Raw genomic sequence first — 26,957 nt, 5'->3', positions numbered from 1 at the left:
CACACTGGCTGGCAGCTGTAAGGAACATGAATAGGGTAGTGGAGAACCACAACTTGATGGCAAATTCCACAGGATGCATAGCCTTATAATTTATGGACCAGCCTGGGATTATTCACTTCTGGGGAATGGTTTTGGCAGCATGCCTAGGTAGCAAGTATTACAAATGTACAGACCAAAGGTTTCAGCAATCTAGCAACTGATAGAAAAAGAGAGGTAGAGTTAGGAAGCGGGTACTTAGTATAAAAGCATACTAAAAATTTGAGAAGAACATTTGTTATCACCTTAGAAAAACTCAAGGTAACAGAGAGGCCGGGGGTTCTTTTGTATTATTTTGACAGCGGTCCCATGAGCTGGGTTGAGTGGAGAGAGAGAGACTTGTCCTAAAGATACCCATTGAACTTCATGATTTAGTAAAGATATTTGACATCTCTTGCTTTACATCCACAGGTAATGACAGGTTGTTGTTTTTTACCACAGATACAATAAAGCGTAGAAAAAGACATGCAGCCATCATCAACCATTTCCCAATCTAGACTTGGCATTTGCAAAAAAAGAAATAAGATGTAAGTAGGGCCCCCAAATATAGTTGGCGGGTGGGTGTGATAAGGAAGTTAAAAAATCTATCTGCAAGTCACACTGAACTAGTGTGGTAGATCATGGTCCACAATCTTCACTGAAGAAGACTTCACCTTATAGTAGATTGATTTTGACTGATGATAACAGCAGCAGCAACAACAATAATAATATAATTTTTTTCCCGATTTAATTTAAGCCCCACTGCACTATTATTCAACTACTAATATGTGATTCTCTTAGAGGAGTGTGCATGCACCAAGTTTTCCCTCATATGTTTTTAAGCTATCAGCAGAGAAGTCCCTAATTACATTTTTGCTTCACTTATTCAGTTGGCCTCAGATGAACCTACATCTCCTCAGCTTAAGTGTTAATAACATGAGGATGGAGACTGTGGCTTCCTTACGCAAAGCACCTCTAATACCTCAAATCTACTATCAAAATGCAAACCTGAATGATATGTCCCATTCTATGTCTTTTAGACAAGGGTTCATGACCCCTAAATTAGGTAGCTAAATAAATCAAACATGGGGAAAAATTCTTTAAAGACGAAAGAAATGACAGACGAAGCAGGAGGGAACCCTTTACGTGCAGGACCAGCAATTGAAATTCTATGTAGATCAAGGCAAGATGCTATAAAATATGAATAAATATGAATAAAGATGTAGCTCCTAATTTGTGCATAACACATAACTGGCTGAAGGAAAGGCTTGTAGCCTGGAGACAGAGCAACGCTTTGCCCATTAAAAAAATCTTCAGTGCAAGGAAGGCTCAGAATGAGGGAGAACAGCAGCCTTGTTAGTGAAGATGGTTCTCACCTACACGCAGGAATCTTCTGATCTGGAATAAGAGTTTACAGCAATGCACCCTTAGATGCCAATCAAGTGTGGAAAAGCCGACTCTTAAATTCCAGAACTTTTGTCTTCCTAGAAAATGCATCTCTGCACACCTTTTTATTCAAACCATATTCAGTGCTGCATGGCTCCCAGTAATTTTTTTTTTCACCACAGAGAGCTAATACTAATTTTCCACCCTGATGCCCACCGCCAATGTTGAACCTCAATTCTCATAATCCCCAACCAATATCACCAAAGCTGCAGAGCCGAGAAGGCAAGCTTTAAAAATAGAAAGTTCTATGTTCAGCTTCTGATATTTTCCATCACAAGAAAGACTGAAAAGGTCCAATTCTGCCTGAGACTTTGAAAAAAAAAATCTCTTCCAAGGAAATGAGACAAAAGTGGCAAAAACAGGATCCCATAATCCAGTGTCCCCAGTGCCTCCCAGCTCATGACTCACATTAAGAAGAAGAACAAGTAGTCTCCCAAGACATCTCCTGGCCACTGAGGGGAGGCCTCCAAGCATTACCCATCAGGGAGCCAAGCTGAAGAATTTCAACCTGGGTTTGAAGGGGGATCTCCCTTTTGAAAGCTTTAAAAAATAAGATCTGGATGGAAAAAGAGAGAAAGAGAGAAGGAAATGGCCTCCCAGCAACACACTTGACTAAGAGACAAAATGCGCAGGCAGAAAGATCCCTGCAGAGGGTCTGACCACAAGGTTGCAGTAGAAAGAATCCATCATCAAGACTTCGGGGCACATGTGCCCCCTTTATGGACAAAGCCCATAAAGCGAGAGCGGAGATGCATTAAAAGCACAAGAAAGAGTATCTGTATCTCTTCTTCTGAATGCTAAAAGCAACCCAAAGAAAGCAGGTCATTCCTTTTCAGCCTATTGCCGCTTCCAGAGTTGCTGTAGGAATGCAAAAGAAGTTGCAAGACTCTTAGGGGCCTGAAGGACAGCGTAGATCAAATGGAGAATCCTGGTCTCTTTGAATTGTCGGAGTTGGAGTCTGGGAGGTGCAACTTTACAGGGAATCTGGTTCTCTTTGATTAGTTAAGCCCAGCGGTGGGTCTCACTTATTTTTTCCACCAGTTCCCCACGCGCATGTTTGCTTCATGCGTGTGTGCACCTTCTGCGCATGTGCCTGGCCTTCCATGCATGCGCTTTGCTCATGCATGTGCCTTCTGCGCATGTGCCTGCCTCACAAACGTGGCTAAATAGGATGGCATAGAGCCGGGGTGGGTGGGCAGGGGTGGGCGATCTCTGCTACTGGTTTGCCCGAACTGGTCCGAATCAGTCCGAACCGACTGAATACCACCTCTGGTTAGGCCTATGGGATTCTTGTTGTGCCACATAAGTTTTGAAAGGTTTCATTTTATTCCCCATAATAACATGGAATTAACAAGAAAATGCACATCAACAACAAACAAAAAAAACTACTAGGGGAAATGATCCAAAGGTATGGGGTTATATCTTTGACTCTTCACCCAGGCCTTTGATGAGGTGGGTTGAGACCTCTAGCCTCATTGCACGTACCATCTTTTATCTTTATATTTGATTGACTTCTTTGTTCGATTGCTATAAGCTGCCCAGAATTGTTCGGAATCAGGCATACAAGTTTAATGATTATTATTGTTGTTGATCGCAGAGTCAGCCTGACCTTTAGACGAGAGCCAGCATTTTTATCCATCTATCAAGTCCTGCCCAAGGACCCGCAATAGACAGATGTTGTTGTTTGAGGGTGTTAATGATATTGTCAATTCAACCTGTTTTCTACCCACTAATTCAAAGGAGGCTGTTGAGTTTTGGTTTTGGCATGAATGAGGGTGAACAAATTGAAGTACAAGATAGAAGTACATTATGTGAAGAAATGTGCTAATTTGATAGAGAAAAGTTCTTTAAAAAAAAAAAAAATTGGATAGTGTGGCAAGAACATCAATTGCTCCTATTGCCAATTTCTTCCAAAACCCATGTTGACCTGCCTACTTATCATCCATATTTGCCATGTATCTCTTGACACTCTACTAACCTGCTTGTTGTGCCAGCAGAGCTGGCAGCAGATTCAGACAGTGAGGAGGTTGGGGAGGAATTTGGGCCAGTTCTGGAGTCTGGGGAAGGCTCTGATGAGGGCTCTGTGTCAGAGGCAGAGATAGAGCCAGTCCAACATTTCCCAGCCTTTGGAGGCTGATATGATTGAGGAGGAAGAACAGCTGGGGCCTGTTCCAGATGCACGTACGTGCAGAACAGTTAGGAGAGGTGAACAACGGAGGACAAAAAATCGACTTGGGAGGCAAAGCAGGGGTGAGTTGATGCCAGCATTACTGCCAGAAATCAAGACACCCTTCTTCCATGTTAACAGTGTAGCTGTCAAAGAATAAGCTTAACAATTGTGATCAGGATCTCAGAGAGAACAAAGCCTTGCCACCTATTAACATCAGCTGGAACAGGCTACCAGGGTTGCAAACCTTCAAGAAATATGCAAGACAAGCCCAATATTCATGAATACAAAGGAATGAAGGTGAGCTGTGTAGACATGTGAGAACAAGGATGGTAGGCAAAATAGAAATTGACTTACCTGATCCAGACCGGGAAACAGGAGGACGCCACACTGCATAGAAACAGGGAGAGAAAGAGATTACACCCAAGAAGGATCTGGGGAAGTATTTTCACCTCTTCCCAAAGAGTATGCCAGTACAATGTATCACAAGAATCTACTCTCTTACATGCCAAATTAAATGATTTGTAAGTGACTGCTGGTGGTAGATTATTTTATTTAACCAATTCCACCAATGAAGCTGCTTAATAACATTAGGGATCCCTAAAACTTATTCTAAGTATTTCAACAGCCAAGTAAGTACCAATTCCAACTGATAAATGGGATTTGGGTTGCAAATATGTATATACAGGTAGTCCTGGACCTATGGCCAGAACCTCCGTCAGTAAGTGATGTGATTGTTAAGTGAGTCATCTAATTTTTCAACCTTTTTTTGCCATGCTAGTTCCTCCATTGAATTTGCTTTTTGGAAGCCAACAAGGAAGATCACAAATGGTAGTCATGTGACCCCAGGATGCAATACAATACAATACAATAGCAGAGTTGGAAGGGACCTTGAAGGTTTTCTAGTCCAACCCCCTGCCTAGGCAGGAAACCCTATACTGTTCCAGACAAATGGCTATCCAACGTCTTCTTAAAGACTTCCAGTGTTGGGGCATTCACAACTTCTGGATGCAAGTTCTTCCACTGATTAATTATTCTAATTGTTAGGAAATTTCTCCTTAGTTCTAAGTTGCTTCTCTCCTTGATTAGTTTCCACCCATTGCTTCTTGTTCTACCCTCAGGTGCCTTTGAGAATAGTTTGACTCCCTCTTCTTTGTGGCAGCCCCTGAGATATTGGAAGACTGCTATCATGTCTCCCCTAGTCCTTTTCATTAAACTAGACATACCCAGTTCCTGCAACCGTTCTTCATATGTTTTAGTCTCCAGTCCCCTAATCATCTTTGTTGCTCTTCTCTGCACTCTTTCTAGAGTCTCTACATCTTTTCTACATTGTGGTGATCAAAACTGAACGCAGCATTCCAAGTGTGGCCTTACCAAGGCAATATAAAGTGGTATTAACACTTCACGTGATCTTGATTCTATCCCTCTGTTTATGCAGCCTAGAACTGTGTTGTTTTTTGGCAGCTGCTGCACACTGCTGGCTCATATTTAAATGGTTGTCCACTAGGACTCCAAGATCCCTTTCACAGTTACTCCTATTGAGCAAGGTACTACCTATACTGTACCTGTGCATTTTGTTTTTCTTGCCTAAATGTAGAACCTTATTCTTTTTCACCATTGAATTTCATTTATTAGATAATGCCCAATGTTCAAGTTTATCAACATCCTTCTGTATCTTAAGCCTGTCTTCTGGAGTGTTGGCTATTCCTGCCATCTTGGTGTCATCTGCAAATTTGATGAGTTCCCCATTTATTCCCTCATCCAAATCATTGATGAAGATGTTAAAGACTACTGTGCCTAAAACAGAGCCTTGGGGTACTCCACTGCATACTTCCCTCCATGTAGATGCAACTCCATTGAGGACTACACGTTGAGTGCGGTTGGTCAGCCAATTATGAATCCATCTGGTGGTGATGCTGTCCAACCCACATTCTTCTAACTTTATCTAGTAGTAGGTTATGGTCTACCTTATCAAATGCCTTACTGAAGTCCAAGTAAACTATATCGATGGCATTCCTCTGGTCCACTATGCTGCAACCATCATATGTACATGCTGGTTACCGAGCGCCCAAATTTTAATCATGTGATCCCAGAGACATTCCAATGGTTATAAATGTGAGGCCTGCTTGTAAATCACTTTTTTCAATATCAGTGTAACTTTGAACAATAATTTAAAAAGGGACATAAATCAAGAAGTTTCTGTATAGCCAATGGCAGCAAAAAGACACACAGTGTCTTTATAATGTTGCTATCATCTAATGGTCACCTGGATTTTTGCAACCCAGATCTGATAATCCTGTTGGTTTTCCTGGATAGGTCTGTTTCAATTTGGATTTGAACCTGGATGGTTTGGGATGACTGAACTTGGCCTTCCCTGTTTTGGAAGTTAAAACCCACCCCTCTCCTAGAGAAATAAAATATTTTGGGAAATTCAGCTCCCCCCACCTTTGTCAATGAGCCATTAAGGTCTGAGCCAGTCTACTCTACATAACAAAGGTAGGATTAACCCTCTACCTATCTCACCACAGGGCACCTGGGAAGAAGCCATGCTCATCTAAACTTGGGCTCAAAACACAGCCTAGAGAGTTGCCCCTGCATGTCCTCATGGGAGTCTGACAACCAATCAGAATACAAGCTCAAGATCAAGGGCCAGAGAGGACATAAAACCAGGGACTTTCAGCATCTCTGCCCCCTTTTTCTTCTTCACCCAACATCTTAAAATATGTGATCCCCCTTTTTCTGCTCAGGAACTCAAGCCATGTACTCCTGTTTATCATTACACCATCTTTCCAAGTGGCCTCCATGTTTCCAGTGTCTTTTTCCTTTCCCCTTTTCCCTTAACACCTGATTAGTAACTCTGTATAGTTATTCTGTTATAACTGAGGCAAATTTTTAAATGTATTTTTGTCTCTCTTGCATATTAATATATATGTTTTTTGATTAACTGTCTCATTACTCTTTTTAAACCTGATTGTAAAGCACTTTGATATATTTTACGGAGAGAGGCAGATAAATGCATTTCATCATTTATCATCCTCAGTATGGTTAGCCTTGAAAAAAGCCTTCCATTGAAGCCCAGAGGGGGGGCGTGTATGAGTTTACCTCAGACTGAGTGCTTAAAGCAGAGGTATCAGACTGATGGCCTGCAGGCCAGGTGCGTCACCCGCAGGCCACGCCCACCTCAGCTCCACAAAGGCAAAAAACGTCAGGATACATCAGATGATGCAATTGAGTTTGACACCTGTGGCTTAAAGGAAAATATAAAGGAGTGCATGTACATAGATGTATATGTGCTATACAGGAATGTAAGGAATCAGTGAGTTTGAAGGCATGCAGAGATGAGAAGTTAGGGGCAGTTCTGCTCCCTGATTCCACCTGCTTGTTAAGGGTATGCAATGTATCCTGTCAAGTTAGCAGTATGAAGCCCACAAGCTTAAAATAAGGTTCCCCACTCTATCTTCCTTCTTTTAGACCAGAGGTGTCCAATCTTGGCAACTTTAAGACTTGTGGACTTCAACTCCCAGAATTCTGGGAGTTGAAGTCCACAGGTCTTAAAATTGCTAAGTTTGGACACTCCCGTTTTAGACCTTTGGGAGAGGTCCAATGGATACAGAAGGCTTTTAATTGATTGCTTTCTTGGCTGTGTTTATTTTAGAGATTATGTTTCCTCCCCAGCCAATGCTTTCTTGGATGCTAATAGATCCAACTGTAATTTTGAATTGCATATATTTCATTTGTTGCATGGTGCACTCCAAGTCACTCTGAATTCATGCTCCAAGAAAGGCAGTATGGAAACAGTTTAAATAAACGAGAAGGCAATTCTAGGGTCTGTCGCAAACCTATTTTATTCCGACTGATTTTTGCCATCCAGTGCTATCACTAGTTGGGGTGCTGGAGTGCTGTCATTCAGTTTGCCAGGAAATTGCCCCGTTTCCCCTAAAATAAGACCTCCCCAGATAATAAGCCCAATCGGGCTTTTGAGCGCTTGTGCTAAAATAAGCCCTCCCTGAAAATATTGCAACACAGCACCAGCCATGAGGTGACCACACTCGCCGCCTCCTACACCTCAAAAATAATAAGACCTCCCCGAAAATAAGCCCAACTGCTTATTTCGGGGGTCCAAGGAAAATAAGATGCTTATTTTCAGGGAAACATGGCAGTAACCATCATGAACTGATGTGAAGTTCTAAGGATAATATTCCAATGCAAAGAAAACTAGGGTATAGAACTCACCACCACCACCACCAAATATGACTACCGCAAACTCTAAATCAGTGTTTTTCAAACTTGGCAGCCTTGAAATGTGTTAAGACAGGGGTGTCAAACTCACGCTGTCACGGCTGCATCATGTGACGTATCAGGACTTTTTCCCCCTTCGCTAAACTGGGCATGGCCAGCGTGTGACGCATCCAGCCTGCGGTCTGGGAGTTTGACAGCCCTGTGTTAAGATTTCTAAACATGACAAGTTTGGGGGGAAAAACACTGATCTAAGTCCATCTATCACAAAATGCATTTTTTCTCCCAGAATTTCTGAAGTTAACAACCTTGAATAGCATTCCCCACCCCCAGCCCAAACCTTCTGTTCCAAATCAACCTTCCCTGTGTCTACGGTTGGTTCCCCAGCTCTGCTCTCCTGCCTTATGACTTACACTCGCAAACAGGTTTGGCGGAGCTCCAGCGGCCCACCTTGGTGCAATTGCTGCGGGGACTGCCCAGTAGGTAAAAGCCAGGATTGCAGCGATATTCCACCCACGTGCCTTCAACAGGCACCCGTTCAATTGCTCGGACACTGACTTGCCCATTCTCCAGGTTCAAGTGCATCTTGGGACAAGTGCGTACTGTAGAAAAAGAAGACTTCATTTCAGAAACAACATCCCCCAATAATTATTGTACATAGCTTGGCATTGCTACATGAACCAACTAGGTCTTCATGCTGTATAAGTCTGTGGCTACCTGGACATAGAGTTAATGTATCTTTGGGACAGGAATTTGACTGTTCGGTAGCGTTTGTTCCATTGTCATGATTTTCCAAATGTGGCAACTTGCCACAGCCAACTCGCTGTGGGCAACTCGCTACACTCAACTCACTGCAGGTCAACTCACGATGGCCAACTCATAGGGGCACATCTTGCTGTGAGACAATTTAACAATTCTATTTAGTTATTTAAAGTTAATAAAAATATTTTGATTTTTGCCATTCACATTTCATTCTGTCCCGCCTTTTGTACCCTTTCTTTAATGATTCTATGCCACTATTTCTTTGTTACTAGTGTAATACTTGTCCTGCAACGAGTTGGCCATGGCAAGTTAGCCATTGTGAGTTGGCCGTGGCAAGTTAGCCATTCTGAGTTGGCCATGGGAAGTTAGCCATTGTGAGTTGGCCGTGGCAAGTTGACTGTGGCGAATTGTCACAGACCCACTTAAGACGTGGCTTTGGGGAGTGGGTAATTCTGGAAGTTGAAGTCCACACACCTTGAAGTTGCCAAGGTTGGGAAACCCTGAATTAAGTCTTATGTTAGACTACTCATACTTTCAAAGCTGATTTCAAGCATCTTCTGCAAAATTCCTTTGTGCACTGTCACCTTTCTTGATGAGTCCAAACTTAATGGGCACAATCTACAAGCAAACTTAAATTAGCACTGTAAACTCCCCACACTTATATGGGTTTTCTGGAACTTCCTAAGAAATTTAAAGTGACCATTTTATAGCTGCCTGGCACCTGATGCCAGAACTTCCTCATGGATTAGGCTCTAACTGCATGAATGCTTTCATGATGAAATAAGGTGAAACTGAAAAAGTAAGAATAAAGCTGCAAGGTTGGTTTTTTTTCTTTAAAAAAACCCACCACCTTGACTAGCAGGATGAAGTTAGTTGCACAAAATATTTGGAGACCAGGAAATTAGCTAAATGAAATAAGTAGAAATATGTCCAATGTGGCAGATGTAGCTAATCTAGAACAGGGGCGTCAAACTCGATTTCATTGAGGGCCCCATCAAGGTTGTTTTTGACCTTGGGGGGGCAGGGTGGGTGTGGCTAGCTCAATGTCAGGGGGTGCCTATGGTGGCCTGAGCACTCTGCCAGCAAAACGGGCTCCCGAGTTGTGTTTTCATATGTGACAGCCTCCTGCAATCCTTTGCCAGTGAAAACGGAGGAGCTCCGTTTTCACTAGCAGAGACACCATCGGCTGGTCAATTGCTGTTTCCAGGGCGGCCCCGCGGGTCAGATCTAAGCACTCCACAAGCCAGATCTGGGCCGCAAGCATTGAGTTTGACACCCTTAATCTAGAAACTTTGAACTGCACTGAAAATTAGTTGTTTTTACCTTCCACTGTTCCCCAAGGCCTGCTGCTTTCAGCCCAAGAAAAGACAGTTTCCATCACCACCAGAAAGTTTCACACCCACCCACCACCCACTTTGAGCACCACAACAGTAAGTGTTTTCTCGGACACCAGGTAGAACTCACAGCAGCGGCTTTCGACATCACTGTCCGTCCAGGTTCCATTAGGGAGGCATTTTCGTACTTTGGGCCCCACAATTTCCCTCTCCGGACGGCAGACATATTCAATCTCATAGTCGAAAGGAAGGAAGTGGGCAGTCTTCACCTGTTCACGGGTCAGGCCTCTGTAGCGTATACCACCGTCCCAAGGAGGGAAGATGAGTTTGCAACCTGGATGAGAAGGTAAAGCCAAAAGATCCGTTCAAAAAAAAGAAGCAACATTGTGTGCCTGAAAAAAACATTTTTTTGACCTGAGCACCAGAGCTGTGTAGGAGTTTGGATCTGGGACATCAACTGAGAGATCTCAATCAGCTACAAAGCTTATGACTGGGAGGCCTGGAGGTAATTACTGTGCTGGCTTTCGCTTTCAACCTACACTTCACAAGAGAACTATGATGGTAAAAAGGTGTGCCCGTTTACACCTGTGGATTATTTCCTTTTTGGAGGAAGCCCAAGAAATGAGTTCATCCTTGAATATTAATTTAAGAAGTCACTGAGGCACTTCAGATCGACTAATCCTCCCTTGGCTCCAAACAGCCATCTTAAAAGCTGGATTTTGTCTTTCTTCATTCCAACTATCACAGAGGTTTTCCTAGTGCCGAGATGGCGAGTGCCAGAGGTAGCACGCAGCGCCCTCGCTGTGGGCACGCACACTGTCACAAGGAACTCTTCTGGTTTCCAGTACACACATGCATGCCAACCAGCTGGTCTTCGCAGATGCTGGAGCGCCTGAAAATGCCCCCCAAAACAGCCAAAAAACCAGGCCATTTTCCAGGGTGCTTTGGGGGGTATTTTGGGCTGTATTCAGGCCATTTTGGAGGCATTTTTCAGGCTGTTTTCAGGCCATTTTTCGGGCCGTTTCCAGCCCCCCAAATGGCCTGAAAATGGCCAAAAAATTGCCAAAAAACAGGCATGTGCATGCCAGCCAGCTGGTCTTTGGGTTTCCAGACCTCTGGCGCTCCGGCTCATGCACACACATCCACATGCATTCTGGTTTGGGCACCATCACTGTTCTAGTGCAATAGTAACAATAAAAAAAAAGGTTCTTCCGGGTCAAATTCAGCTTTGGGTGACTCCAGGAAAACACATCAGTGCAGCCTTCTCGATAGCATGCAGAAACAATATGCCATTGTTTTGTCCAACTTGACAATCTAGGGCAGTGATGGCTAACCTTTTTGTCGTCACATGCCCACACCCACAATGCAATGTGGGCCTGGTTCCCTTGTGCATGCGCACACATACACCCCCCGCTCCTCCCGCCCATGCATGCACCCCACCCCCTACACATGCCAGTGACCCTCCTGCGCTTTCACACACACACACGCACCCCGTTTTGGGCCTAGCAGGCCTCCGTGGGACCAAAAACGTACACTGCACCCCCCTGTGCTCACTTGCCCCCTGTGCACGTGTTCATGACCCCTTGCCTCCCCCGCACATATGCATGTGAAGCAGAGACCCCCCAAATCAGCTGGCTGGTGGGAGCCGTGTGCGTGTGCGCATGCATGATAGAGCTGAGCTGGGCGACATCATGGATCTAGGGGGATTCCTGACTGTCTTCCATTCAAGTCCTAACCATGTAGTCCAAGGAGAATTAAGTGCCGCAGTCTGCCATACACACATAAGAGCACAGTGGTTAGAAGGCAGTATTGCAGACTAATTCTGCCGACTGCCTGCAGTTCAATCCTGACCGTCTCAAGATTGGCTCAGCCTTTCATCCATCCGAGGTGGGTAAAATGAGGACCCAGATTATTGGGAGCAATAGGCTGACTCTGTAAACCACTTAGAGAGGGTTGTAAAGCACTGTAAAGTAGAATATAAGTCTAAGTGCTATTGCTATTATTTATTCACTTGCTTATTAATCTTAATTTTCATGCAGGAGCTCAACATATAATGCACTCTCCTTCCTCCGCAACCACCCAGTGAAGCAGATGGGCTCAAGCAAGCATGACTGGACCAGTGAGCATTTATGCCGACCAGTCCACCCACCTTATGAGTCCACCACCACAACCCCCTTACAGAGCCCAAGTTAAATGCAGTCCAGAGATACGATGTGCTAATGTAGTTTTATGCTATATTTTTCATGTGTTTCCTGCTTCAGGGTGGAGGGAAACTGAAATTTTTCCATCTCATTGAAAAAGACTGTCGGATTTTTGAAAAGGGATTTGGGAGGGACTGTCGCCAAATGATGCACGACGAGATATGCTGAATCATATAGTTGGAAAAAGCAACAGAAGCAGGCAGATCAAACAAGAATGAAAGTGCAGCGGTGATCACTATCTTATTAACCAGTGGCAATTCTGCCATAAAACAGCTGCTGCCTGATAATAACTGTTATCAGGTATTTCCTTCTTAATTCACTGTTTACAATTCTTTTTTCAACCCCCCCACCCCCTCTCAGTAATCTGTGACTCAAGATAAACCTTCAGAAACAAAACCCATGATGTTTACCTTGTAATATATGTGTTTGTTTGAAAATGCCACAAGATACATATGCCACAAGTATCTCTCCTTCCTTAATCCCATCTAAATGAAGACTCGGTGATTTCCAGTTCATGAAAAGCTTCCACCCTGCCCTGTCACCTTTTTCAATTAACATACAGCCCCACACACTTTCTCAAACTTTGGGGTATTGTGACCCCCAAAAACAATTCATCAATTTGTGGGACACCTCCCCCTCCAAAAAAATTAATTATTTCATTGGAGTTAAAGGTAAAGGTTCCCCTTGCACATGCGTGCTAGTCGTTCCCGACTCTAGGGGGCGGTGCTCATCTCTGTTACAAAGCCAAAGAGCCAGTGCTGTCCGAAGATGTCTCTGTGGTCATATGGCCGGCATGACTAAATATCAAAGGCGCACGGAATGCGGTTACCTTCCTACCAAAAGTGGTTCCTATTTTTCTACTTGCATTTTTACATGCTTTCGAACTGCTAGGTTGGCAGAAGCTGGGACAAGTAACGGGAGGTCACTCCATTATGCGGCGCTAGGGATTCGACCTGCCGACCTGCCAACCTATCTGATCGACAAGCTCAGCGTCTTAGCCACTGAGTCACTACGTCCCTTCATTGGAGTTAGGGTTGGACAAAAAAATACAACTGCACTCCCCTTAATAATTAGGTTTAATTATTTATTCAATTTACATAGCTGCATATCTCACATACATGACTCTGGGGTGCGCAGAATCAACCAATAAACTAAAACAAATAAACATCCAAAACAAATAAAACCATTAAAAACAATGAAGCTAATCTGCAGGAAAGTACAATCCATACATTGGAAACAGTGACAACCATTTTGTAGGCTTCCTACCTCTGCTGGATCTTCAGGCCTGCTGACAAAACCGAGCTTTCTGGAAGATTACTAAAGCCAGGGCTAATTTAAACTCAGGAGGAATGATATTCCAAAGACAGATCCGATGCCATTGAGGGCTTTATGGGTCACTAGCTGATAACCTAGCGCTGCCCGGGTATTTATTTATCCCAACCCTCCTTCCATTTTATAATTTATAATGTTGGATTTTTCCCTTTACCAGATAGAGACGCCTTGTGGAGTACTGTGAAGCTGTTACCATGGCAACTCCACAGTGCTGTACAGTAGAAGCCATTTTAAGGCACAACAGGCTCTTAACCGAACACCCCCCCCCAAGGGTGTTAGGGGTATCTTACCCCCACATTATTTGTTTCCAGAGATTAAGTCATCTGTGTACCAAGTTTGGGTGAAATTGCTCGAGGCGTTCCAGAGTTATGCTGGAACACACCCACACACAGAGAGCTATTTATACATATATAGGTTAGCAACACCCTGAATTGAACCCAGAACCAAACTGACAGCCAATGCAGTTCTGTGAGCAGAGGTATCCCGTGGGCTGATCTTGGAGTGCACATAAACTTCTGGAAGCTACTGCGGGTCTGGAAAAAATATCAATACAAACTAAATAATAAGATACCCATGTGGACAATTCCTAGACATGCATAGAAAACATAAAAATAGTACAAAAACAGGATGTAATTACATACAGACAGCTTCTCACCTTAGAAAGAGGTGTATACAATTAAAACCCTTGAATGTACTAAAAGAGGAAAAGGCAATTCAAATATGGTTTCAGTATGGCCAGTTACAGGCCAGATGGAAAAAAGATCAAAAATAGGTTTTATGCAAAATGAGGATAATTTACTAAAACAAATTAGGGATCAAAGTCCAATGCATATAAAGAGACTATATATGCATTAATAGAAATGGATTTGGAAACAGAATTAGTTAAAGACTGTATGATAAAGTGGGCACAAAATTTTGAAGAACCAATAATGTTGGATACATGGGAAAAGATTTGGGTAAGAAATGTAAAATTTACACAAGCCCAAATTTGAGAGAAAACTTTTATAGATGTTTTATAGATGGCATTTAGATCCTAAAAAACTGGCCTCTATGTATCCGAATTTACAACCTAAATGTTGGAGATGTGATTGTCTCGATGCTACATACTATCATATATGGTGGACTTGTAAAAAGGTAAAAGCATTTTGGATAAAAATATGGTGGATTATGCAACATGTTCTTAAAAAAAGGATAAAGTTTACCCCTCAGTTATTCTTGTTAGGTATAATTACTGATTGTACTGTTATAGAGACTAACTTGATTTTGCATTTAATAACAGCAGCAAGACTGTTGGTGGCGCAATACTGGAAGAAGGAAGATCTGCCTACTATTCAAGAATGGACATTAAAATTAACAAACCTAACAGAGATGGCTAAAATATCAGCATATCTCAAGGACCACTCAAATGAGAGATATAAACTGGAGTGGAGAAGATGGATTGACTATACTCAAAATAAATATGGGACTAAGAAATTCCAGATAGTTTATGACTGAAGAAACAATTGTCCTATATGTAACCGGTTTGTCTTCCCCTCCCCTTGAATTGTGAGCCGCCCTGAGTCCCCTTGGGGAAAAGGGCGGCATACAAATATTAATAAATACAAAAATACAAATACAAATACAAACAAGGAATGATATAATCTGTTTAGAGCTAGCCTAGCAAGAGGAGTTAAAGCTCAAATGAAAGATGATACTAACTTTTTTTAAAGTTTATCTTAGAATATCTTTGTTAAAGATTATACCCTGTATTGGTTCTGGGAAGTCGGGGGTGTGTGGGTAGGGGTTGGGGGGGGGTTGGGGGGAGAGGGAGGTAAATATTTGTAAAAGTTTTTTTTTTTTTTAATTCAATTAAAAAAAAATTTTCTGGAAGCTCCAGTTGGTTCAAAATGAAGCGGCCTGCATGATTTTGTGCTGACCTCGGGATCACCTCTCTTGTGGGGGCTGCATTGGATGCCAATTTGCTTCCATGACCCATGTGCAATTCAAGTGCTGGCTGTCACTTTTAAAGCCCTTCATGGTTTGGCGCCAGGTTACCTGAGGGACCATCTATTCTCAGTCACATTCACCTGACCACTAGAGGGGGAGGCAAAGAATGTTGTGGGTCCTGTCCTCTAAGTAGGTACATCTGGCAGGACTGAGAAGAAAGGCCTCCTCCATGGTGGCTCCCTCCCTTTGGAATATCATTCCTTCTTTAGGCCGGCCCCCATTTCGACACTCTTTCGTAAGGCCCTGAAGACTTGGTTTTGCCAGCGGGCCCAGGAACCCAGAGTGGGATGGAGCCCATCATATGGCTGAAGGATTCATATGAATCAATATGAATCTATATTGGCTTCTACTTATATTATTGATACTGTCAGAAATTAGTCATTTTCTAGCCTAGCAAATGGAACCTAAATACTGGATGGCATTACTGCAAATGTTATCTGAGTGCTGCGTCTCCCTTCTATTCTTGGCTTCAAAGCTAGGCACATTCTTGAAAACATAGAAGAAATTGTTACACGGGCCGCCTAGATAAGGAACCAAACTAGTAGAAGAAATTGTTACATGGGAAATAGCAGGCCTCATAGATAAAGGAACCACACTAGGGAGTTTTCCTGGCTCATAATCCTTAAAGCATTCTGCTCAGAGGTGGTTCCTACCAGTTCGCACCTATTCGGTAGAACCGGTTCGTCAAATCTACCAAACCAGTTAGAAGAGTTTCCACCAGTGGACCTGGAAAGCAGGCCACACCTACAGAAGAGGTTCCAAAATTTTTTGAAACCCATCACTGATTCTGCTCAAAAAATAACTGGCAAAGGGGGGGCTGCCACCCCCTACAAAAGGCTATAGGAATCCTCCATAGATAAGGTAGACAGAGACAGGAGCTTGAACAAAAGAACGCTTTTGAGATCACGTTGATAACAAATCTTTGTCTCTGATTGGATAAACTTTGTTTCTATCTGCCTAAAATGTATATAACACTCTGAGCCACTCTTGCAGTTGGTGGCTATTCCTTACATGCTTTTGTTTGTATGTTTGGGTATAATTTTGTCACCCAGCTTTTGCTATGGCCATAAATAAAAGCTGATTTTTTTGCAAGCCTCATCTCGAGTCTCACTTTCTTTGGCATTTCAGTGGCTCCGGGAAACTGCTGGAACCTTACATGCTTATTAACGGTGTGTTGTCTCCGGGTGGGTGGGGGATGGTCATTGTTGTTTATTGCTTTCTATTTTTATATTTTTTTATGCTGTGCTGTATTGCTTGTAAGCCCCCAAGAGTCACTGTGAGCGAGTAAGCGGCTATATACATTTTAATAAGTGCCTTTCCTCCTACATTCTGCACAAGATGCAGCTTCTGGATGCTCTTCCAGGGCAGCCCCATATAAAGCACATTATAAGTAATCCATTCAGATGGTGACCAGAGCCTAAGTGACTGAGTGGGTGAGTGACAGCAGAGCTATCTGTAATGGGGGCAAGTGGTAGAATCCCCAAATTTGTCCAAAGGCTCTCCTAGTCACAAATGACACCTGTTCATTGAGAAGGAGTTCTGAATTTTAAAAAGTCTCCAAAGTCATCCATAGAGCCTGTTTTGGGGCAGTCCTACCCCCCACCAGCACCAAAGATAGTGTGGGTAGGAGCAGGTTGAGCCTGAGATTGGGATTAAAGGGGTCATCAGTTTGAAGTCCTTGCATACCCATAAGAGACCGAAGTCCAGCCCCCTGTGAATTCCATTGACCCTTACCTTCCATGTTTCCCTGAAAATAAGACCTCCTCGGATAATAAGCCCAATCGGCTTTTGAGAGCATGCGCTAAAATAAGTCCTCCTCCCAAAATATTGCAACACAGCAGCAGCCATGAGGTGACCACGCTTGCAGCCTCCTGCACCTCAAAAATAATAAGACCTCCCCGAAAATAAGGCCAAGCGCTTATTTCAGGGGTCAAAAGAAAATAAGACCCTGTCTTATTTTCGGGAAAACATGGTAGTGCCAATTTGGCTTGACCGTTAGTAGATCAGATTCTTGTTTATAAGTAGCATGTGATAAATTTTTAATGCTTTGAACTCAACTTCTGCTCCTAGTTACTTGCATCTGACATTATGCTTCCAGAACCTAAAGCTCCCCATATACAAGTCTTGCTAGAATTGAGCTGAAACCTATTGTTCTCCATCCAAACCTCCAGAGTCTCCAGACATGCCCAAGATAGGATATCAACAGCATCACTATATTTTCTAGGTGGTATCTCTATTGAGATACCATCAGTATACAGATGATACCAAGCTGTACATCGAGATATAAAGCTTGATATCATCAGTATACTGATGGTACCCTCATTCTATGGTGATGAATGACCTCAACAGCATAGATGTTGCACAGCAGCAGAGAAAGTACGGATCCCTGGAAAAAATCGATCCAGGAAACTATAAAACTATCAGCCTGATATCAATATCTGGAAAAGATAATCAAGCGATGAATCTGTGAATACCTAGAGGCAAACAAAGGCATAACCAGAAGCCAACATGGGTTTCTCAAAACCGAGATCATTCCAACAAATCTTATTGCATTCTTTGACAAGGTGATAAAATTAGTAGACCAACAAAATGTTGGGATATAATTTACTCCAACAAGGCATCTGATAAAGTAGACCACAACCTATTATTTGATAAGATAGAAAAATGTGGGTTAGACCAGCATCACCACTAAAAGGTTCCGTAACTGGCTGACCAACCACACTCAACAAGTAGTTCTCAATGGAACTGCATCCTATGGGGGAAGTATGCAGTGGAGTACCCCAGGATCTGTCTTAGATCCAGTACTCTTCCAATATCTTCATCAATGATTTAGACAAAGGGATAGAAGGAGAACTCATCAAATTTGCAGATGACACCAAGCTGGCAGGAATAGCCAACACTCTGGAAAATAGGCTTAAGATACAGAAGGATCTTGACAAACTTCAACATCGGGCGCTATCTAACAAAATGAAATTCAGTGGTGATAAAGTAAAGTTCTACATTTGGGCAAGAACAAAAACAATGCACAGGTATAGAATAGGTAGCTCAAAAATAGTAACTACGAGAGGGATCTTGGAATCCTAGTGGACAACACTTAAATATGAGCCAATAATGTGTGCTGCAGCTATCAAACACAGCTCCTAGGCTGCCATAAACAGAGGGATAGAATCAAGATCACATGAAATGTTAATACCACTTAATAAGACCACAAAAATGGCCTCACTTGCATCCAGTTTTTAGTTGCGCAATATAAAAAAGTTGTTGAGACTTGGGAAAGAGTACAGAGAAGAGCAACTAGAATGATTAGGGGGCTGGAAGGCTAAAATATATGAAGAAACGGTTGCAGGAATTGAGTATGTCTAGTTTAATTAAAAGAAGGATTAGGGGTTACATGATAGCAGTGTTCCAATACCTCAGGGGCTGCCACAAAAAAAAAGGAAGTCAGCCTAATATCCAAAGCTCTAGAAGGCAGGACAGGAAGCAATGGGTGGAAACTAATCAAGGAGAGATGCAGCCTAAAACTAAGGAGACATTTCCTGACAGTTAGAACAATTAACCAGTGGAACAGCTTGCCTCCAGAAGTTGTGAAGGTTCCAACACTGGACGTTTTTAAGAAGAGACATTTGTCTGAAATAATATAGAGTTTCCTGCTTGAGCAGAAGGTTGGACTAGAAGATCTCCAAGGTCCCTTCCAATTCTATTATTCTGTTCTGTAAGTAGACTCCAAGGATGGGACCTCTCACTCCTAATCTTGCTATATATATGAAGAGATTCTCCAACTTTCCCTTACTGGAACTGTCCCTGAGGCAAGGGGCCCATCCCTCAGCAAATTTTTGTCAGGGTTCCTGCTCCGCCATTGCAAGATTGATCAGATTTTTAAAAAAAACCATGATCTCATATTAGTCACCCAGGATCTATAGGGAAATCCTGACTCACAGTGTGAGAGCCCTTGATAAGCCTAAAAATATTTTCCTTGGTCTTGAAGATAGCATTAGTAAGTCTCCTTTGACTTCAGCTGAATTCCTGCTGACTTCACAGATGCATCCTCGTACTTTTCTTGGCAACTATATGAATGTTATTTGCTATTGCCTTTTTTTCAACAGTTTGAAGGGTTTAAACATTTTTTTTCCTGAGACTTTGAAATCCCCAGAAAAAGATGGGTTCCCACCAGTGGTGGGATTCAAATAATTTAACAACCGGTTCTCTGCCCTAATGACCATCTGGGTAGGTGGGGCTCGGTGGTCATGTGACTGGGTGGGCGTGGCCAACCCAAGGTCACTCGGGTCGATGGACGCTTCGCCTTAGCTGTTACAATGTAATAAGGGTTAACCAGAGAGGCAGTTTCTGTAAGCAGGTCAATAAAGATTAGCCTAGAAACAACACTAGAATGTTTCCTTCCTGCCTTCCTTACAGGATTAGCCCTGTAAAGTGGAAAAAAACAAAGGAGATTTCTTCCAACAGCCAGTTCTCTGATTGAGCCAAGGTGGCACAGTGGTTAAATGGAGCACTGCAGGCTACTTCAGCTAACTGCAGTTCTGCAGTTCTGCTGTTCAAATCTCACCGGCTCAGGGTTGACTCAGCCTTCCATCCTTCCAAGGTGGGTAAAATGAGGACCCGGATTGTTGTTGGGGGCAATATGCTGACTCTGTAAACCGCTTAGAGAGGGCTGAAAGCCCTATGAAGCGGTATAAGTCTAACTGCTATTGCTATTGCTAACTACTTAGAAAGTTACCAACCAGTTCTCCCGAATAGGTGTGAACTGGCTGAATCCCACCACTGGTTCCCACCCCAATTATTAACCAAGCCCAAACCTGCTTAACCTCTAAGCCATGAGTGTAAATTGCCATGTTGATGTCATGTGACATATCGCAATGTTTACCCTTTGCGGACCTAGCATGGGCATGGCCTACATGTGGCGCATCCAGCCCACGGGCCACCAGTTTGAGACCTCTGGTGCTTGATCGTTTGCTGAAGCCTAAAGATCAGGGGTGGGATTCAGCCGGTTCAGACCAATCCAGGCAAACCAGATGTTAATTTTAATCTGGTTCGCTGAACAGGTAGTTACAAGGACTGGCTGACCTCTCCCCTCCCAGGAGTCTCCATGCAACCCATTGATCATGCCAGGTAAGTGCAGTAAGTGCCCCCCCCCCCCCCGCTGTGGTGCAGGAAGCCAACTAGGCCACGCCCTCCATGGCCAAGCTCACCCAGCAATCGAGCAGAGAACCAGTTGCTAAATTTTTCAATCCCACCCCTGATAAAGATGCCACACAGGTAGCAGATTATTGTCAAGAATGAAAATAAAAGCCTGACTTCTTTCCATTGTTTGGAATACAAGCCACAATTGGCTAGACTTTGCATGATGTGAGAGAGTGTGGGGAGGCTGGGAAGAAGAGAGAAATGCTCAACAACCAATAGACTGTAGTTTGTTAGCAGCTTATCTCATAAATTCAATCGGCTGCAGAAAGACTGAGAGGAAAACATTCACTGTCTTCAAGAACTCAATAATAATAAGAGGTAGAAATTTTTCTACTGCAATTCCACATTTCTCTATACTGCACCTAACCCTTGCATCAAAGCCCCTTATTATCTTATTATCTCTATAGCTCTTGCTTGCAGATTATATTGTGCTGTAAAAGGCTGATACACAGCACACTTTGCCCTAGGAACCAGAGGCCCTGAGTTCAAATATCTGTTAAGGCCAACTGAAACTACATTAAGGCTTAGTACATGTGCAAAACTCGCGGCTGACTAGAAATTTATAATCACAATCCAGCACTTATGTCACAACACACAGCACTATCTCACAAAATTCTTGGCAACAATAGTATCAAAAGATTGATTGGATGAAGGGGCTTCTGCAGAGAGCATCCTTATCTGAGAATATGTTTCCAAAATCAATGAATGTCTTAGAAAGAAGACTGGTTTTGATTGAGAACCTAAGACTGCAACTGAAAGAAATAGATAAATTTGGAGATAGTGGGAAGCTGTCTAGCTCAATCTCATTGTAAGCATCTGGTACAAGCCAGGATGATATCTCATGTGCCATGATGTCACAATGCAAATAGCATGAATTAGGGTACTGTAATTGCAGAATTCACACCATTTCTATGATGATGTCACCATGTCTTTGATGCCACTATGCCTCCTTACACTTGGCAGATACCCTTGGCCTTTAGTTTGATGCAGCTAATCCAGAATTAAGAGATAGCGGCCAAGCTGATTCAGGAAGCATGGACCCACCAGCAAAAATCTAAGTTAATTTGTCCAAAAACATTTGCATATGGTGCAAGAGCTTTTTGGATCCTGGCTTAAAGATTAGTTTAACCATTTTATGCAATGGCATTCTAAGTCATCCATTAAAGCAGGGATGGCTAACCTTTTTGTTGTCATGTACCAAAAGAGTGTGTGTGTGTGTGTAACCGCATCCATAATGCAATGCGCACGCGATACCCCCTTCCCCCCTGCGCATGCAGGCCTCCCTGTTCTCCCCGCACCGCCCACGCATGTCCGTGCGACATCCTTGTGCACCGTTTTGGGCCTAGTATGCCTCCCTGCAGCCTCCTGGGACCAAAAACAGGCCACGGGGGGATTGGGCATGCCACCCCCCATGTTTCCCCCCACGCATGCGTGCGTGTTCCCCACCACCACACACATGTGCCCGCATCTCCCACATGCGTACACATCTTCTGCATACACCCCCGCCACATGCCTGGCAGAGACCCAAAATCAGCTGGCCAGTGGGAGGTGTGCGTGCATGCGCGGCGCAGCTGAGCTGGCACGATGGCTCACGTGCCTGCAGAGAGGGCTCAGCCTGCCACCTGTGGCACGCATGCCATAGGTTCGCCATCACAGCCTTAAATGTCATACATGCAGGTTTCAGAGGGACATTTCAAGAGTAACTCAGTAAGCAGGCAGACACAGGAGGTGCTGCTCCTAGGTTGTGGTGGAAGCACAGGCTGAAAGGGTGGGGGCTCAGCCAAGAAGAGTAAAAAAACATCCCAGCTTAAAGTCCCTTCTGGGGAGGAAATGTTTGAGATCAAACCCTTAGGGTGATATTCGCTTTTTCTCTAGGGCAGGCAGAAAGTCTGGCAAAATTCTTATAATATAGGTGATCAGCTATAAAGTATCTGTTTCAGCCTACCCATGAGTAACTCTGGCTACATGCATCTGATAAGCATGGGAGAAAATTTGATTGCAGCTTCACCTTTTCAATCAATCAATCAATCAATCAATCAATCAATCGGGAATAGGTTTCTCTCACCCCAGGAATGGAGATATCAGGTGGATGGTAGCCTCCTTACCAGTATGTCTGCAAGGATAAATAGCCACCTGCAACTGCCCACCCATCCCCACACACACACCAAGGTTTTTTTTAAAAAAAATATTAGGTGCTCAGAACTGAGCTCTGAGGTAAAGACACGGAGGCGATGGTTGCTGCAACGATTTAATTATAACCAGAACCCAAACAGTAATACAACACTGCCCATCCGACAGCTGTTTTATACAGCCGGCTGTCAGGCGGTTAACCAATGAGGAACCTGCAATTCTCCCACCAGCTAGATTGCACGCCGGAGCCAATGGGGATGCTTGGTGAATGATTGACAACGCACGGTTGTAAATTCGAGGACTTAGCATTAGGCGAACACAAATAAGACAAAGGAAGGCTCCGTCCAATGAAAATTGATAAAGAACACATGGAGTGGGAGGGGGAGGAGGAGGTCTTCAGAATACTAGATCAAGTGGAATCTGAACCAGGATTATTCTGTAATTTGACCAGGGGTGGGTTCCTGCCAGTTCTAACCTCTTCTATAGAAGAGGTTCCACAAATCTAGTGCTGTTTAGAATTGGTTCCAGCTCCCTCCCCCCGCCCATCCGCGCATCATCAAGATGAAGAGCGAGAGGAGGAATTCTGGGAGTTGAAGTCCACAAGTCTTAAAGCTATCAAGTTTGAACACCCCTGGGTTTTTTTCCTAAAGGGTTAGTGGTGCAAGGGTCTTGTAACTTGACAGCTTTAAGACTTGCGTGCTTCAAATGCCAGAGTTTCTGAGCCAACATTTTGGTTGCTAAGCAAGAGCGTTGTTAAGTGAGTTTCACCAGATTTTACAAGTTGGCCACTTCCACCCAGTCACATGGCTGGCAAGCCACTCCCACAAAGCAAGCCACACATACAGAAGAGGTTCTAAAAAAAATTGAAACCCACCACTGAATTTGACCCAAATTGATCCAAACCCTGTTAGGCCAGTCACTCAGCCTCATGTAGCAATTCATGGGTTACAGTATAGTGGAGGATGTAATGTCAGATGAGGTCACTCCAGGAAATATAAGACTACCTGGAAGTCTTCCTCTGAATCCTCTAGACCAGGGGTTGTCAAACTCGTGGCCCATGGACCGGATGTGTCATGTGCTGGCCACGCCCATGCCCAGTTTAGCAAAGGAGAAAAAAGTCACAATATGTCACGTGACGACACAGTGATGACGCAAGTTTGACACCCCTGCTCTAGACCATTTCCAGGTGGAGTGACTTTATCTGATTGTGACTGAGTCATAAACATCTGCCTTTCCCAGAAGGTAGCTCTCTGCTTGCAAGAATCCACTGTTCTGAGCTTCAAGCCTGATCCAAACTTGTACAAACATCTGATGTAAACAGATAACCTAGTAGTTCATGCAGTAAGCCATAAGCTATAATTACCACGTGCTGCTAACCAGTGGTGGGATTCAAAAATTTTAATTATCGATTCTGTGGGCGTGGCTTGTGGGTGTGGCAGGGACGGTTTCTGCAAAACCCCATTCCCACCCTACTAACCAGGGGTGGGTTCCGTCAGGCACTACTGTGTACGCTTGATGTGTGCTTTGTGCACATGCACAGTGCAATTAAAATTGTTCTGCGCATGTGCAGAAGCAAAAAAACAAGATGGTGCCTCCGCCTGGGGAACTAGTTTGGGGGTGTGGCTGGCCTGGGTCACTGCCGGTTCCAGTGACCCAGGCCGCCAAACCACTACCGGTTCAGCTGAACTGGGCCGAACCAGTAGGAACCCACCATTGCTACTAACCTGCTTTCCAGCTCCGTTCCTCTGTGCAGGGCAACAAAAGAAGACCCAGCCGATCAGCTGAGACTCAATCAGCTGGGACTCGGGAGGCAATGAATAGATGGGCGGGGCCAGCCAGAGGCGGTATTTGTCTGCTCACTGAACTACTCAAAATTTCCACTACCGGTTCTCCAGAACTAGTCAGAAGTGGCTGAATAGCACCTCTGCTGCTAACCCATCTCTGAAGAAGCCACATTATTGGCTTAATGTAATCTATGAACCAAGTCGCTGAATGAAAGAAGCAGTCCTGCTGGGTTATCTCAAAGGGATCCCATTTCCACCACATCCAGCCCGGGGACTCTGGGAAGCCCATGAGCTTAGCAACGTTCCCGCCCTGATATTGCAATGCAACACACTGATGCTCAGTGGCTCAGGATGGAAGCTCCCTCTTCGCAGCAAAAGAGGGTGTGTGCCTAAAGGCAGTGAAATGACATGGGGATGAGAGGCAGGCTGAGGATTTCCAGTTCAGCCTTCAGCTCCCTCGCTCTTGCTCCCTAAAGAGAGGAGAAGACGTGGGATTTCTGCATATTAAACATATTTTTCAGCAGCAGGAGGGAATGGTGTATTTAATGTTTATACAGGAAAAAAATGGGAAAAATATAACCAGCATGTAGCTGCACCTAGAGGAACCTGGTTAGCCTCAAACAGGATCAGAACTGCTTAACAACAGAATGGGAGACAGCACTGAAATCCTAGGGGAGTCAAAACAAATATGTATATCAAGCTTGACTTAAAGGGGAAAGGTTTACTATAATGAGCCAGACCCGTATATATTTACTGTCTGATTTGCATATTGCACGAAAATATGGTTTGTTTAGCCATCTTTATATGAATAAACTACAACTGGCAGTTTTTACATCATACACTAAACAACAAATCATCATTTATACATCTGTAGGAAGTTAGCACCCACCCCTCTCCTAGGAAAATGAGATATCTTAGGAAATATTAAAAGGGCAGAATATTTCCCTAAAAAGGGAGGTAGAAACTCTTCCCCCCCACCTTTGTCAATGGGCTATTAAGGCCTGAGCCAGTCTATTCTACATAACAAAGATCTACCTCCTTCAGGCAGAGCCATAGGAGGAATCCCAAAGCCCTTTCATTACATCACCTCCCAGTGAGAGTCAACCAAGCTTGGGACTCAGGACAGCCTACAAAGTTACTCCTGCAGGGCCCCCATGGGAGTCTGACAACCAATCAGAGTACAAGCTCAAATTCAAAAGCCCAGAGAGGGCATAAAACCAAGGCACTCTCAGCATCTGTTCCAGAGGTGAATTTCTGCTGGTTCACCCCGGATCTGGTGAACCAGTAGTGGCAGTAGTGGGAGGCTCCGCCACCCATCCAGATGCTTCTGCGCATAAACAGAATGTTGCGCAAGCGAGCACACACACAAGCAAACCGGTAGTAAATAAATTGAAACCCATCGCTGATCTGTCCCCTTTTTTGCTCAGCATCTTAAGCCATGTGGTTGTGTCCATCAATCAACCTTCTTTTCAAGCAACTTCCATGAATCCAGTGTCTTTTTCTGTGCTTGGAACTGAACCCAGAAGGACATTTCTTCCAACACATCCTAAGAGTTGCATTGACACACCATGACCAGCCAAACTAACAAACCATGTTATCGCTTAGCATCCTATGTGAACCCAGCCAATGTTGCGATGAGGATAAATGAGGAGAGCCTTCTATAGTTGCCTTATGTTTCTCAAGGCTGTTAAGACCTTGGATAGTCTGTTTGTCCTGAAGCAATTTCTTTCTTTACTCTCCCTGGTTCCTGGGATGGGCAACATTGTAAGAAAGAGAAGTACAGAGGGCTTTCAATGAATAGCACAGGTGGGTAGGGAGGAGCAAAGAACTTGGATGGCACACAAAAGGTTGTGTCAAAGAAGTGGGCATTATCATCAGGCAGGAGAAAAGCAGGACTATAATTAAACACTGGACAACAGTCACACTGCTAATCTAATAAAGCTAATTGGTTCAAGAAAGGGAAAGCTAATTTAAGATAGCAGAAGCCCATTATTGAGATACTTTTCTGCAAGGTGCTAGACTTCAGCTCTTATTATCCCTGGCCAGCATGATTTGGGATTATGTCTGAAGAGTACCAGTACGGCAGAAGGAGCGTAATCTCTGGTGAAGTCTGTTGTGATTTCTTCCCTGGTCGGGGAAGAGAATTCCTGCAGATCGGAATGGATTCTCCCAGCTGTAAAAATATGCTATGAATAGCAAATTCTACTCGTGCCTTTGTTTTTTTCCATTACTTTCTAGAGCTGTTTCCCCTCTCCTCTGAAGCAACCAACCAATCACATTTAGAAAGAAGATTTTATAACTCCGCTCTAACAAGCGTAGGGTTGGAAGTAGGAAGGGATGATAATACAGCAGATGGGTTTGGGTGGGG

General features: G+C 43.8%; 1 protein-coding gene across 1 annotated transcript in view; it reads right to left on the bottom strand.

Annotated features, from left to right (window-relative positions):
• GABBR1 (gamma-aminobutyric acid type B receptor subunit 1) overlaps nucleotides 1-26,957 on the bottom strand; it is a 208,009-nt gene that overhangs the window by 48,884 nt on the left and 132,168 nt on the right. The window contains exons 4-6 of the mRNA XM_032208492.1: nucleotides 10,091-10,294; nucleotides 8,278-8,466; nucleotides 3,986-4,018 (exon numbers count right to left, since the gene is read on the bottom strand). Coding sequence (XP_032064383.1) covers nucleotides 3,986-4,018; nucleotides 8,278-8,466; nucleotides 10,091-10,294 — 426 coding nt within the window. The remainder of the gene's footprint in view (nucleotides 1-3,985; nucleotides 4,019-8,277; nucleotides 8,467-10,090; nucleotides 10,295-26,957) is intronic.

Source organism: Thamnophis elegans, chromosome 2 (assembly GCF_009769535.1).
Source record: "Thamnophis elegans isolate rThaEle1 chromosome 2, rThaEle1.pri, whole genome shotgun sequence".
Lineage (NCBI taxonomy): Eukaryota > Metazoa > Chordata > Lepidosauria > Squamata > Colubridae > Thamnophis > Thamnophis elegans.
This window is presented reverse-complemented; position numbering and strand designations above follow the sequence as displayed.